Raw genomic sequence first — 14,761 nt, forward strand, 5'->3', positions numbered from 1 at the left:
CAGCAGAAACTAACACAACATTGTAAAGCAAGTATACTCCAATAAAGATGTTAAAAATAAATAAATAAAAATAAAAGATTTCAAAAAAAAAAGATTAGCCTGCAAATATTAACACATTATGAAATATAATCAGAAACAGAGGAGTGGAGAAATGCGGAGCTTTCTTAGGCTTACTGCAGCCATCATCCAAGCCCAGCTGAACCATTAGAATAAACACATGTATGAATGCAGCAAGTGTGCAAATCACACAACTACAACTGCATGGAGAGAAATAAAGTTGGCCATGAACTCAATTTGGGGATGTTCTTTGTTTCCAGAATGGCTCACAGACAAGTGATGGAGGAGGTTTTTTTTGTTTTTTTTTTAATTTAAGAGCTCCTCACAAAAACTCTTGCAAGTAGTCTTAGTTCAATTCTAACTTTGGATCCACAATATAGGAAAAATTTCATTTCCTTGTTTGGATAATTTCATTTCCTTGTTTGGATAGTTTTTTTTTTTTTTCTTCAAATAGATTGTGTTTAATGAACTTTTCTTTGCCACCTTAATGCCCAGAATTTTGATCAAAATTGTCAGCCAGAGAAGAGACCAGCGTGGTGTCACGATTTCAGACATCAGGATCCAGAGGTAATTCAACAGTCTCCTGGGCTGTTTTTCTCACCTCCTTATTCCCCTGCTCTAGTTCCTAGAGTACCAAACAGCCAGGGTGAGTGCCTTCCAGTCCATCTTCATGATGTCAGCCCTTCCTTCAGATTTCCTCCTGCTCAGAGCAGATCCCTCTGGCCCCCGTGCGCAGTTCTCCACCAGACCCCCTCCCCCTCTCAGTCCAGCTTCATCGACACATCTCGGCCCCTTTCCCGGGAGCACGCAAGCACACTTTACCATGCTCCCACCCTTCTCAGGTTCCCTGAACCTGAACTTGCATATGCTCCCAAACTATCCACATGCTTTTTCCACTCAAGCCTTTAACTTACTATTCCACTTTACCTCCACGGCTGCTGCTTCTATACTATTTGAATTTTGCTAATTTGCTCTAATTCTCACCTTGCTTATTGCACTCTTATCTAACCTCAGCAAGAAGAAATGAGCTATTGAAAGGCAGAGATTCTCGTTTTCTCCCTTCTCAGCCTCCACGTACATTGCTCCAAGAAGTGCTCTTGTCCCAGCAAATGTTTTAAAGACCCACAATGAATAAATGGAGGAACGAAGGAGGGAGGGAAGCAAGCCAGTGATCGGAATATGACTCCTAAAAAGGAATCTTTCAGAAACAGTCACACAAGGGATCTGAAAGTTATCTTTTAGATTCCCTCCATGTGATAGCTGAAGAAACCCAAATCCAGAGACACTGCAGAGGAGTACAACTATAGTGGCTAAATCTCCAAAGACTTTGATGCTAATACTTTCGGGAATACTGAGTTATGTTAGGTAATCAAAAGGGAATAAAGTGAAAGAATATAAAGATTAAACCTTGGCTTATCCTGGACTCCTCACTTTGTCATATCTCCCATATTCCAACCATCGGGATATCCAGTGTCTCCACCGTCAGGGTAGCCCCCCATTCAGCTCACCTCCTGGCTGTTCCCCACATATACCAGGCAGGAGCCCATCTCAGCGCTGCTCTCTCTGCCTTTTCTCTGGACTGGACTGCTCTCCCTCCAGGGTACCTCTTGGCTCCCTTGCCTTTTTCAGGTCTTCGTTCAAACTGCACCGTTTCAACGGGGCCCACCTGGACCACTTGATCTAACCTGCAATCTGGCCACCTCCCCCCTGAACGCCCAAGCCCTTTCCCCTACACTACTTTTTATTTCCATAGCACTTACCATCTCTTAATATACCATGTAATTTATTTTTTATTGCCGTATATTTACGTATGTTTATTACTTACTGTTTATTTCCTACCTCTCTCTCCCTACTAAGACAGAAGTTCCATGAAGGGCAAGGAACTTTGTACTCTCTACTGGTCTACCCCAAGCACCTAGTAGATGCTCCATAAATATATCTAAGTGAAAGATAATATGCTGAATCTGGAGGTTGTGGTCTCAGCCTAGGGAAATATCTGGAATAATAAACTACTGAAACCAGTGCCTGGCACGCAGCATTGCATAGAAACCCCACTCATCCCCACTGGCTGGATTTAATCTAGCTCTGATTTCCACTCACTTATCTGTGAACATTACTCAATAATGCGATCTAATTCTCAGCCCCATATTTGCAAAGCTCATATCTTGTTAACAGTTGTGTTTCAACTGTCCCAGATTTCCATTCTCATCAGATAAAAATTTGGTGAAGGATGAGGAAAATTAATCGCCATTTTACAGGCAGGAAAGCAAAAAGACAAGAGGCACTGTGATCCACTGACTTTTTTTGGAAATGTTCAAATTTCTTTTTGGAATCAGATAGACTAAGTTGGATCGCAGTTCTGCCACTTACTGGGCTGGGTGACCTTGGGTAAGATTATTAACCTCTTGAGTTTCCCCACCTGTAAAATGGAGCTAACCATACATACTTCACGTAGTAATTTGATACTTACATTGAATAATGAACCTAGGACGCCTACCACACTGCTGGGTATACAGCAGGCACTGGTTAAACGCTGGTCACCTCCCCTTGACTCTGCCCTTGCAGTAGCTCCAATTCGATCACTCAGTGGACAGTTGGATGGATCTGGCCGAATGGCTCCTTGGACACAGCTGGCTCCCTTGTCATCCCGCCCCTTCACTTATTCATCCATTCATTTACACAACAAATATTTATGGAGTGCCTACTATGTGTCAGGCACTGTTTTCGATTCTGGAGATACAGCAGTGAGCCATACAGGCAAAGTCTCTTGCCCTTGTAAACTTACATTTTAATAGATGATATTATATTAATTACATTATATTACAACAAAATGAATAATGACTGAGGAGCTGGATGATAAGTGCTATGGAAACAAATACAGCAGGTAAAGGAAACAGTGTGCTGGGGAAAGGCCACGGAAGGCGTCACAGCGAAGGCCACACTTCAAGTCTTAAACCAAGACTTGAGAAAGGAGAGAGAGTGAGCGTGAGCCTTGTGGATATCCCAGAGGAAGTTCCAGGTAGGTGCAAAGGCAAGCGGCTTCCTTCTCCCCCTCACATGGCAAGATGTCCACTTTGGAGAGCAGTTCGAGGCCACTAGAGCAGGCGGACCCCAGGGACTGCAGTGAAGTGGAGAGGTGATTCAATTCCTGATTTTCTTTTCCTGGTTCCTCCCCTCTGTCCTGTAGCTCTCCTGCCCTAGCGCAAGGTATCACAAGTGGGCGGCCTCTCCTTTTCCTTCCGGGAACTCCAGAACACTTCCCAGACATTAGCTCAGCAAGCATAATCCCTCCCCCAGGTGGAGGGACAGAACCCCCAGGCTGGAAGGACTGGCTCAGAGGTGGGGCGGGAGAAGCCACCCGGGGCAGGTGCTGGCATGCAGCTAAAAGTGGCCTCCGCGAGCCTGCTGCCACCTGCACACTGCATCTCAGCACCCCATCTGCAGGAGACACAGCAAAATTCACCTTCACAGGAGGCTGCTTTTCTTAAACAGTGGAAGAGATGTTCAGAAAGAAATGTTTGTAAGAGCAACAGTGAAAAGTTTAACAAAAGACCAAAAAAAAAAAAAAAAAGTCCCTAACCTTCCCTTTTTGAATCAACAATGTCTTGAGCCCCTCAGGTGGGTGGGAAGACCCTGACATTTGCTCACCAATGTAACCACAAGAGCTAAACCCGTACAACTCAAACTATCAGTGGTGAAAGACCTCGACCTCCGATCTGTCACAGATCAGTACTTGTGCAAAATACAATAAAAATCAATTCCTAGGAAAACAAATTTAAGAAGACATCAAGGCCCCAAGTGTTTGTTAGATTCACCTGACGCAAAATCATACATACTGTCAGATTGCTATAAAAGTTTCTGAGCCCTTCCTCTCAATTTCTGCACTCATCTTGTCGTAGGGACCAGAAAGGGCAGCTTGCAGCATGGCACTGGTCCTCAGGCCCCACTCTGAATAGCACTGAGCCAGCGATACTCCCCAGTATTTGGATGTTACAGCAAAGCAGGCACCCACGTGTTATATATCAAAGGTCCCAGTGACACATGAAGCAAAAGACAGCGCTGCTTTAGGAGACAGCGAGTCAGAGACCCAGTGATGTGACTGTCAAACATTATTTACTCTGCAGCCTGGCCGAAAAGAAATCTACCCAAATAAACTCAAGCATTTCTACAGTAGCTGCAAAGCAACGGTTAATTAGAATCACATCGCCTCCAAGGGGATTCACTGTAAATCTACCCCAGATTTCAAATTGACCTCCTGGGTTAGGGTAGGGTGAGGGAGACCCCCCTTTGAAAGCAGGTGACTGTAATTTTCTTTCACATTTCACAGGCTGGCTTACTCGTCAACACACAATTCTTTTCTATTCAGTCCTTCCACCTCCTCAACTCCCAAACAATAACTTTGAAAACTAGAAAATGACTATTCTGATACGGTGCCTAGTTCCTTGACATACACCTTAAAGAACAAAAAAAAAAAAAAAAAGAAAGAAAGAAAAGAAAAGAAAGAAAAGTAGTACATTTCAAAGCACTCAAAATAGAGGAGAAAAATTCACATAATTCTTTTGACCAAAAAAAAACCCCCATGACTCACACACATTCACTATAACCATCCATCAAGCTAACACACGGCGCCTGCTTATAATTTATCAGCTATGTAGACCGTTTTGTCTCTGTGTTATTGAGAAGGACTCTGTGACCATCAGTTTAGAATAGCAGCACTATGTAAAGAAAATGTCAGGGAAAAAGTGGCAGACCGTCTAACACTCGAAAGGATTTCACAGGGAAGGAAAGCAAAACCTAGAGATTATTTCCTCTAAATCTCTGGGGCAGGGTGGGTAGCATAAATAGCAAAACATGAAAAGGTTTCAAAAGAAGCCTCTTTTAAATATTCAGATATAGCCAGGGCTGACGTTAAAAGGTTGACATCTTCTCTCAGATAACAGTGGGATGTTGGATATCCCGGAGTATATTGTAGAATCTATATACTTAAGTCACTCTTTCTAGCTCAGAGTTTATCTATTAAAACTGTGATGGGGAAGGGAGAGAAGACAGAGTTGATGAAAACATAGCTGGGAGGCTCAAGGCCAAAAGGACATTACAGCTGTCCATTCCAACACACGTTCCTTTGTCAAGAATCAAGTCAACCCCCAATTACACCGGATGTCTGCAGAAGTATGCCGCCAAGGCCAGCCCCTGGCGTGGGGACTTTGAGGCTCGGGGAAATTCTCTCTGCACACAGATGAAGACTACACGTCCTGACAGCTGTTGCAAAGGCAGAGATCTGGGAGTTGAGAGAACTGTGTGCATCTCGCCCCAACCTCTCTGCCTTTTTGTGGAAATTCTCACTGAGGCAGATTAGTAATGGGGACAAGGGGATCTCCCTTTCTTCAGGTCCTGCTGCATCCTAAACTCTAGATCTTGCCTCTACCACTGTATTTGAATTCCCTTATGAATGAATGTCACAAAATACATCCAAATTTATACTACAGATGCAATACATTTTTGAAACTTATAAGAAGTGTTAGGAGATTTTTTTTAACGGTACATCACATTTGGCAATGACAGTCTCTGTGAAGGAACTCTGTTTTCAATGATCAAGTAACCACGACTGGTTTACAAGGAAGGGGCAGTTCAGGATACCAGTTGTAAGAAACAGCCCTAAATCTTTTAGATGGGGAGAAAAGGATCCGCTATATACCATTTTCCTCCCTGATGTAAGAAATGAAAAGTTGGATGTGATAAGATCAGAATATGCCACCCCAAAATATGCTCCTTTGCCATGAGGATTATTTTGATCTGAAGGCAACTGAGAATCAGAAGATACAGAGAATATTCTTCCCTCCCCTTTTCAGCCTAAAAATAAGGGCATACTTTTCCCTTTGTGAGTTGTCCCATCCCCTCCATACCAGGAAGAGAATAGCAACTCTAATCACTGGACACAGAGCATTGGTACCATGATGAGTCTGCATAAACAAACCTAACTAAAATAAAACCCTATCTTCCATTAGTTTCCCATATATCGCCTAGTCACTTTCCCACAATTTATCATCCCTTAAGGCCCAAACCCCCTCTCTTTTATTAAAATGCTATGTAAGCCCCCAAGTCTAAACACTTCTTTGAATTTCACTTCTTCTCTCTGAACTCCTGTGCATGTAAAATACTCATGAAATTGTTTGCTTTTTTCTCCTGTTAATCTGTCTTTTGTCAGTTACACTTGCAGGCCTCCATGCACTGAACCTAAGAGGGTAGAGGAAAAGCTTTTCCTCTCCAACAGATAAAAATAAAATGAAAGAAAGGGATGAAAAGTTTAAGATTAACCTTCCAACCTTGCACTAGCCAGACATTGGGAAGGGCAGTAAAACGGGAAGGCCATGTGTTTTCTCCTAAGTCCTTAAATAATTCAGCCCAGACACCAGGAGGGGAAAGGGGCAACATTCCAGTTACCATCCCTCAAGTCACCCTGAAATCTTTGTAACTTATTAGATATACACCACTTCAGTAATCCAGCCATGGAAAAGTCATTCTCCATCATAATGTAAAAATGATGTATACCGGAAAATCCTATAACTTCCTTCTCAACTTGCTGACATATTAAAACTCAATGCAAAAATGGGAGGGGGAAAAAAATGAGAGAGACAGGTAAAACCTTGGCCTAGGCACTTCCTCAAGGAGAGTTTTTTGCTTGTTTGTTTTGTTTTGAACAAAAAAAAAAAGAGTGTGAGAGAGGAAAAAGAGACCAGATTTAGAAAATGCTCCTCAACTACATGGCGTTGACCCCTGAAACCTTTAAACTCACACCTTCAATAGGGTAAAGTACTCAATTAAGCAAGAATATGTGAAAAAAAAATGTTTGATAAAACGTGGAGTGTACTTGAGCGGTGTGATTGACAGCAAATTTAATTGCAATTTCTACTGTGCTGCTTTGGTCTACGGCGACTTCTGTGTTAATAGTAATAGAGTGAAACTTGCTTTGCTGAGCAAGCGTCCCCTATTCATAGCAACTGCCCAAGCGATGACCTCTGCTACAGTGACAGCTTTCTTATTTACAAGAAACAACCACCCAAGAACTCACTCCACACACAGTTTTTGGCTGTGCAAGGAGCCCTCGGTAGCCTACTCTCACCCCACAATCTCACACACAAGCCAATGCAGGCATTTCCAGGCCCACAGGCAAATGCTCTTCAGTAGGTTTAGAAGGTTGCTATTTAAATAAATGTTTGCTGAGTCTTGGCCATTATGGCTCCGCATCTGCCACTTAGTGGCTCCCTTAATAGTTCCCAAGTTCTTTAGACTCACCGAGCCCAAATTCCTCCATGTTTAAGTTGGGGGATGCTCTCACCTTCCTGACAAAAATCACTGCAAGGATCCGAAGGGCTTCTGAGCAGGAGGTGTGAATGCTCAGAATGAAATTACTGTTATTATGATTTGGGAGGACTCCCGCAGGCTGAACCCTGGATTTCTTCCCAGCTTCCCTGGTGTAACAGCGAGGTTGTACTGTTCGAAGTGGTATAAAAAGAAACATCCCAAAGCACTTGAGATCTTTGAAGGAAGTTTTAGGTTCTGAGCATCAAACTGAGATGCATATACAAAGTTGCTCTGATTTGTGGTCACGGGGGACTAAAATAAGATTGACCAAGAAGACTTTTCTATTGAAGTAAAAGGCTCCCTCCCATCCCACAAAGGGCCACTCTGTGCTCTGATTTCTCCAGGGTTGTCATCCTGGTGCATGTCACCATCTAAATAAGCCATCACTTTTTAAGGGAAGAAAGCCAAGGCTCCCTCCTGGACCGGGAGGAATACCTCCCGTGGTACCTCGGCCTGAAATCAAAACAGGGAAAGACAGAGATGTGTTTGATTGTTTATTCAAGGAGGAGTCTGCATGGAGAAAAATATGTTGCTGTGACCCCAAAGAATCCCAACTTATAAGAAGATTAACCCAGGATAATTTAAATTCCCGTTTATCTCCTTTGGAGGAACTGCTTGTTTCGCAAAAGAAAAATACTTAAAGGGTTGTTTGAGATCTTTTGGTGATCTCTCACTGCAGTGCAGAGAGGAGCTCTGTGTACAGTTCTGCCTGGAGTATCAAGAAGAAATTTTCATTTCAATATCCCACGAGAAGCTATTAGTGAAATCACTGTTGTCACGATTTCTTCACAGCTTTTTCCATGGATGATTTGCCATTGGAAATTGAGTTGTTTTAAAAAGGATTCTAAATTCTAAAAGAGAGCCTCGACCAACAGCCATATTTCTGGAACGACAGCCATGAAAGTTCTGGCTGTCCTGTAAGGAGGAGACAGAAAAGCAGGAAGACATTATGGCCAGGTATTGGCTGCCACAGGAAAGAACACTGGCCTAACGGGTAAAGACTCGTAGCTCAGTTTCTGCTTCTCAACCCCTCCTAAGCAGAGGGCTTCGGACAAAGCACTTCACCTTTGAACTTCCAAAATGGGCGGATTAAATGTTGATTATGCTTCTTCCCCATTCAAACAGCCTAAGAGTTAAATATGGAACAAGACCCTGAACTAAAACACTGAACTACAAGTGAGCAGATTTGTATTTTTAGGCCTGCTCTATTAACCTGCTGTGTGACCTTGGACAAGTCACAGGAAAAATAAAAAATAGCGAACACCCATTGAGCACTCACTAAGTAGAAGGCAATGGGCATTATAAGCATTATCACACCGATTCGTAATAAAAACTTTATGAATATATCTCATGCTTTTGTCCATTTTGGAGAGGAGGAAATTGAGTCTCAGAAAGGTAACACAGCTTGCCCCGGATCACCCAGCCAGCAAGTGGAAGTGTTATATTTGAATCCACAAAATTGGGTGCCAGAACCCAAGCTTTTATCTACTGCCATCCGTGACGCTGCCTTGAGACTTTACGCAAGACCTAACTTGCAGTGTGGCCGCAGAAGACAGCTGGGAGATGACACACATACATAGATATATACGTGCATACACACATGCATACGTGGTCTCTGAAAAGCACAAAGCACTGCCAAGACTGAGGATGGGGTATTGTTTCTACTTATATTTGAGAAGAATCCTCAATACATTTACAGTCAGCTTGAGCTGCTACAACAAAACACCGTAGACTGGGTGGCTTATAAACAACAGAAATTTATTTCTCATAGTTCTAGAGGCTGCAAATCTGAGATCAGGGTGCCAGCACAGTTAGGTTCTGGGAAGGGCCCTCTTTCAGGTTGCAGATTTCTTGTTTTGTCCTCACACAGCAGAGAGCAGAGCAGAGCAAGCAAGTTCTCTCGTGACTCTTGTAAGGACACTGAACCCCCTCGTGAGGACTCCACCCTCATGACCTCATCTAACCCTGACTCCCTCCCGGAGGCCCCACCTCCTAATACCACCACATTGAGGACCAGAGATTCAACATATGAAGGTGGGGGGATGTAAACATTCAGTCTATAACAGAGTGATGATTGTAATCTCTCCTGAGCTGAGAAATGAACAGGGGAGGAGTCCATAGAAATTCCTCCTCCAGGTCAAGAATAGGAAGCCACGGTTTCAAGGCTGATGGGCAGCAAGATGCTCAATGCGGCATCTTTTCCTTTTCCAATATGTGGATCTTTTGACCCCCAGGTCCCATCTATTACCCCAGCAGCTGGTTCTCGTTCCAGTGCCTTCCACTTACACAAGGTACAACTGTTTTGCAGCTGGAGGGGTAAATACTTCACCTACTGTTTTGCCTTTGGGGTAAACACGTGATATAAGACGGGAGACACCAGGTCAGGGCGCAAGCTTCTACCCCTGCTCCTGCCGATGAAAAAGTTAAGAAGGTAACTGTGCCTCTCCTTTCCAGTACCGGATACACGGATGCCAGAGCTGTCTGCTTCAGGCTAAATGGAAAGTTTCACTGTAACCAGAGCCTGCAAATTCAATGGTGCATTTTCTTCCCCACACTGAGCTAATGAAGAGGACATCTTAACACTCCGCCTCACCCATCCCAAAACCAACCCCATGCTTTTATAAATAAACTAACTATATGTAAATAAAATTTGAAAACATATATTTTAAACAGGTAAGATTATTGTTCCAAATACTGGAACTATTTTCCTCCACTGTTAATCGAGACGTTTCTTCCATTACTAAGCCAGAATTCCCTCCCTGGCTTTGGGCTATATTTTTCTCTCCACTGCACTGCTTACCATTTAACATCCTATATATTTTAATCATTTTGTTGATTGTCTGCTCATAGCATCCCTACTAGAATTAAGGTGACTATATTATTTATCATCCAAACCAAGACACTTTGGATAGTACAGGGAGTACTAATACAGATTATGCCAGGACAAGAGGTAAAAATGGCAATGATCCTGAGTAAATGGAAGGTCTGGTCGCCCGAGCTACAAGGCGAGTTCTAAGCATGAGCTCTGAGTGGACTGCACGACTTTGAACTCTGGCTCCACCAATTACTTACGTTATTTCCCTTGGGTAATTTACTTGACCATCATAGGCCTAAATTTCCTCATTTGTCTTACGGCAATTATAATAATAACCCCTGACCCCCATGGTTGTGTGGGAATTAAATGGGATCATCCACAGTGCAATGCTGGGCACAGGGTCTGACAGACTACAAGAGTGAGCACTCAGAAACGCTGGCTGCCATCGTTATTATCTGTCATTCCAAGACTCTCTCAAGAAGGCATGTACAGCAGATGGTTAACACACGGTCTACCCGGCGCCCCGTCAACATGACAACAGTAGAATCTGCCTTGTATCTACAGGATGCCTGGCCATGCCCAGCTGACTCGAATGGACCCCTGGCGTGAGCCTGGCCTAGCCAAGCTCTCCCCTGGGATTCAGGGAGCAGCTTTTTCCTACAGGTCAAAGACGTGGGGTCTGTAGCCCTCATGTGAGCAGCAGCCACGTTTCCTATTCTACAGAGAAAGCCGGTCCAGAGAAAGAAATGACAGCTGACACAGAGAATGCTGAGGGCAGAGGAGAGGGCTGGGGGCACCTGAGTCCAGGTGGTAGCTGATTCTGAGGCCTGGCTGCATTTCTGCTTTTACCCAACCCTTTGGAGGCTCTATGAGCCAGGAACTTCTTTGGGCCAAGCTATTTCAAGCTGCCAAGGGTAGCCAAAAGGGTCCTGACAACAGCACACTAATATATAATTGATTAAAAAAGAAAGGGATGGGACTTCCCTGGTGGCGCAGTGGTTGAGAGTCCGCCTGCCGATGCAGGGGACGTGAGTTCGTGCCCCGGTCCGGGAAGATCCCACGTGCCGCGGAGCGGCTGGGCCCGTGAGCCATGGCTGCTGAGCCTGCACGTCCGGAGCCTGTGCTCCGCAACGGGAGATGCCACAACAGTGAGAGGCCCGCGTACCGCAAAAAAAAAAAAAAAAAAAAAAAAAAAAAAAAAAGAAAGGGATGATAAGGAAGAGAAGATGATAAACATTTATGCACGCTCACCCGGTGCCAGGCACTGTGCTAAGGACTCTACTTGCGTACGTTATCTCATTTGTTGCTCACAGCCACACTATGTGGTGGGGACCATATTTATTCCCACTTTGTAGATGTGAAAGCTGAGTCTCAGACGCCCAAAGGAATCTTCCCAAGGCCACACAATTAGTTTGGCGGGTGGCATTGCTGGCTCCCTAAGCCCTTGTATCCCAGGTGATTAATCTAAGCCAATTAATGTATAGTACCCTCCCAGTGCATGTTAGTAGACCAGGAATGGGAGTACGTCCTACAATGGCCCAATGAAACTGGAGGGAAGGACTCATATTCCATGGCTGGGTTTTCTGCCTTTCCTGCTTCGAGGAAAGCTGATGTTAAGTTTAAGAGGAAGCTGACGTTAAAATCGGCATAATGGTAGAGTGGTCAGATAAAATATAGGATGCCCAGCTCAATGTGAATTTCAGATAAATAATCAATAATGTTTTAGCATAAGTATGTCGTGAATATTGCAATGGTACATACTCTTATACTAAAAAAGTATTCATTGTCTATCTGAAATTCAGATTCACCAGGGTATCCTGTATTTTTCTTTGCTAAGTGTGGTAGAGAGGAGAGAATGAGTACATGATGACAGTACAGCACCTGAGACCTCCACTACCTCTCAACTTGTGGTTATGCAAGGGCATCGATTCCTTTACTGATTAAGCAGTTTAGAATTTCTGTCACCTGCACCCCAGCCCGTCCTATGTCATCCATCCCAGGCAGGAAGAATGCAGAGCAAGCTCACAACACCACACTAAATCCTAAAGGGACAGAAACCAAATGCCATATTAAAAGCTACAAAGCCAGCGCTTAGGACATCGAACTTGTTTTGTTTGTTTGTTTTTTAGAGCTGTAAGAATGCAGCTTGACAGACTTACTGGAATTCATCAGATTCTCTTCAGTCAATGTAAATTTTTTATTACAAAGTCACGGAACGTGAATCCACTTACACTGTAAAACTCCTTCATGAATACTAACAAACTCTAAAATCGCAGCAAAGATGATGGCTCATAGCCACCAAAAACACAGAAACAAAAACATTAGCAATTCCACATTAAGGATCCCAATTTTTAAACATTTATGTTAACTTTCTGTGTCATTTTGTTTAGGAAAAAAAAACAACATCAATTAGCTCCATAGAAAATTTTGACTTTAAATCAAACCTGGAGCATTACAAAATAATCAAATAAAATAGGAAAGGAGTGCGGGAGTGAGCAGAACTGAATGACTGAAAGGATAGCCATAGGACTGAGTTGTTATTTAAGGGTGAATGTCGTGTGTGTGTGTGTGTGTGCGCGCGTGCGCGCATATGTGCGCGTACGCATCTACTGTTTACTCAGCATCAAAAATCACAAGGTAATGAATCCAAGGAGTTTATATGCTGTGCCAGGTATATGATCGATGAACAAAAACAGGATGTTGTCTTAGCCTTTACAGCTATGAAGACAGCAAACAATTCCTGTGTCCTTATTTTCATCCACCAGTTTTGAAGCCCTGTTCTGATGCAGAGCATTTCCCGTAACATGGTACACACAGCACTAATATCACCATCATCCAGGCTCCCCTCAAGCCCATAAAAGGCTGTAAGTCAGGGTATGTCAGTACAGAACAATTGTAAAGTTGAGGAAAGTGTTAAAACGCAATATATATCTATATATACGCATGCAACTGGATTAAAAAATTTGATGTACGATATTCCTGGACATAATGCTGTAAAAGTATTAACTGTCCCTATATTGATCTATACATTTAACAAAACCCCAATCAAAATACCAATAGGTATGGGTCTGGGGAGGGGTGGGAATCAGAGGAGGACTTGATAAAATATTTGTTAGTTATATCTAAAAAAAGAAACAAGAAACATCTGAAAAGAAAGAGCAAAGGGAAGGAGAATAGCCCAAACAGGTATTACAAGTATTATAAACAAAAAACAGAATAATGTGGTACAAACAGGACAATACAGGAAGCTCAGTGGAACAGAACAGAAAGTCCAGACACACACACATACACACACACACACACACACACACACACACACGGATTTGTCCATTGCTAAAAGTGGGCATCCAAAATCCGTGGGGAAAATGGATACTCAATAAACGATGTTGGTTACCATTTAGGAGAAAAGAACATAAATGGCTTATGAGTTTTAGTGAGATGGCTTTTAAAAGTCTGAAGCGGCAGGAGCCAAATAGCAGAACGGCATGCATCCACAGAACAGTAAGCTAAAGTCCTCTAGCAGTGTGCTCTCAACTTGTGGTTTTCTAAAAGGATTCCCAACAAGAAACGGAGCACAGTCAACTGGTGTGCCCTCTTCCACCCCGTTAGACTTCACGGCGTTTCCTTCACCCAGTCCTTAGGCCCTCTCTGTAGGCAGTATTTCTCTACCACCCACTCCCCCCAGTAATACAAAATGATTCTGGGAAGTTAGAAGATTTCTCTATACATTTTGGGATTCCCTAATCCCCCAGCTGTTGAAAGGCATCAATACGAACATTCTGAGAGTTGTCAAAGATCAGGAATAAGTCTTACCTGTTTCCTCTTTTCAGGGGGAAGTGATGGATCTCCATCCTACAAAGAAACCAGTGTTACATTTTATTTTTTTAAAATTAGATGCGTGTAGATTCAAGATATTGAACTGAACTATGAACTAAATTCAGACCCTCCCCTCTCCCGCCCCCTGCAACCAACAACGTGCTGAACCAAACTCAAATATACTTAAAAAATTTTAAACTATAAACTGAACCAGAGTCATTTTGGGAAAACCTCTAAGGAATCACTCCCAATTAGGACCAATCTATATATTTTCTAAACCTACGTGAGCCAAAAAAATAAACTGGATTTATCAAAATTACTTTTGAGCAGAGCCTAAACAGAGATAGCATTTCATTTGGTTTGAGTTGAGCTCCTCTTGTAAATAGATCCAGAGGAATAGTAATGGACACATACAGTGCACACACATACTTGAGTTTTCTCTATGGGCAGAACAATTTGGGGGGTGGGGATAGGATATGCTCAAAATAAAAGAAAATTAACTGAGAACTTCTAGTCCGATCAGACTTTTTGTCTTAAAAGGATTCAATTCCTCTGCCTCGTGTGCCACCTGGGAATACATAAATATGTCAGGTGAATGATAAATGCTCAGGAAATAGTACTTGTCTATCTGATGCTGTCCATATATAAGTCAACATTATTTTAACTTCAGGAATCTTTCTACTGTACTTCTGTGTTCCAGGACAGTTCAAT

General features: G+C 43.0%; 1 protein-coding gene across 1 annotated transcript in view; it reads right to left on the reverse strand.

Moving 5' to 3' along the window:
- CCDC149 (coiled-coil domain containing 149) overlaps positions 1-14,761 on the reverse strand; it is a 90,525-nt gene that overhangs the window by 41,392 nt on the left and 34,372 nt on the right. The window contains 1 exon segment of the mRNA XM_007448799.1: positions 14,048-14,086. Within this exon segment, the coding sequence (XP_007448861.1) occupies positions 14,048-14,086 (39 nt within the window).

This window comes from Lipotes vexillifer, unplaced genomic scaffold, assembly GCF_000442215.2.
Source record: "Lipotes vexillifer unplaced genomic scaffold, Lipotes_vexillifer_v1.1 scaffold100, whole genome shotgun sequence".
NCBI classification, from domain to species: domain Eukaryota; kingdom Metazoa; phylum Chordata; class Mammalia; order Artiodactyla; family Lipotidae; genus Lipotes; species Lipotes vexillifer.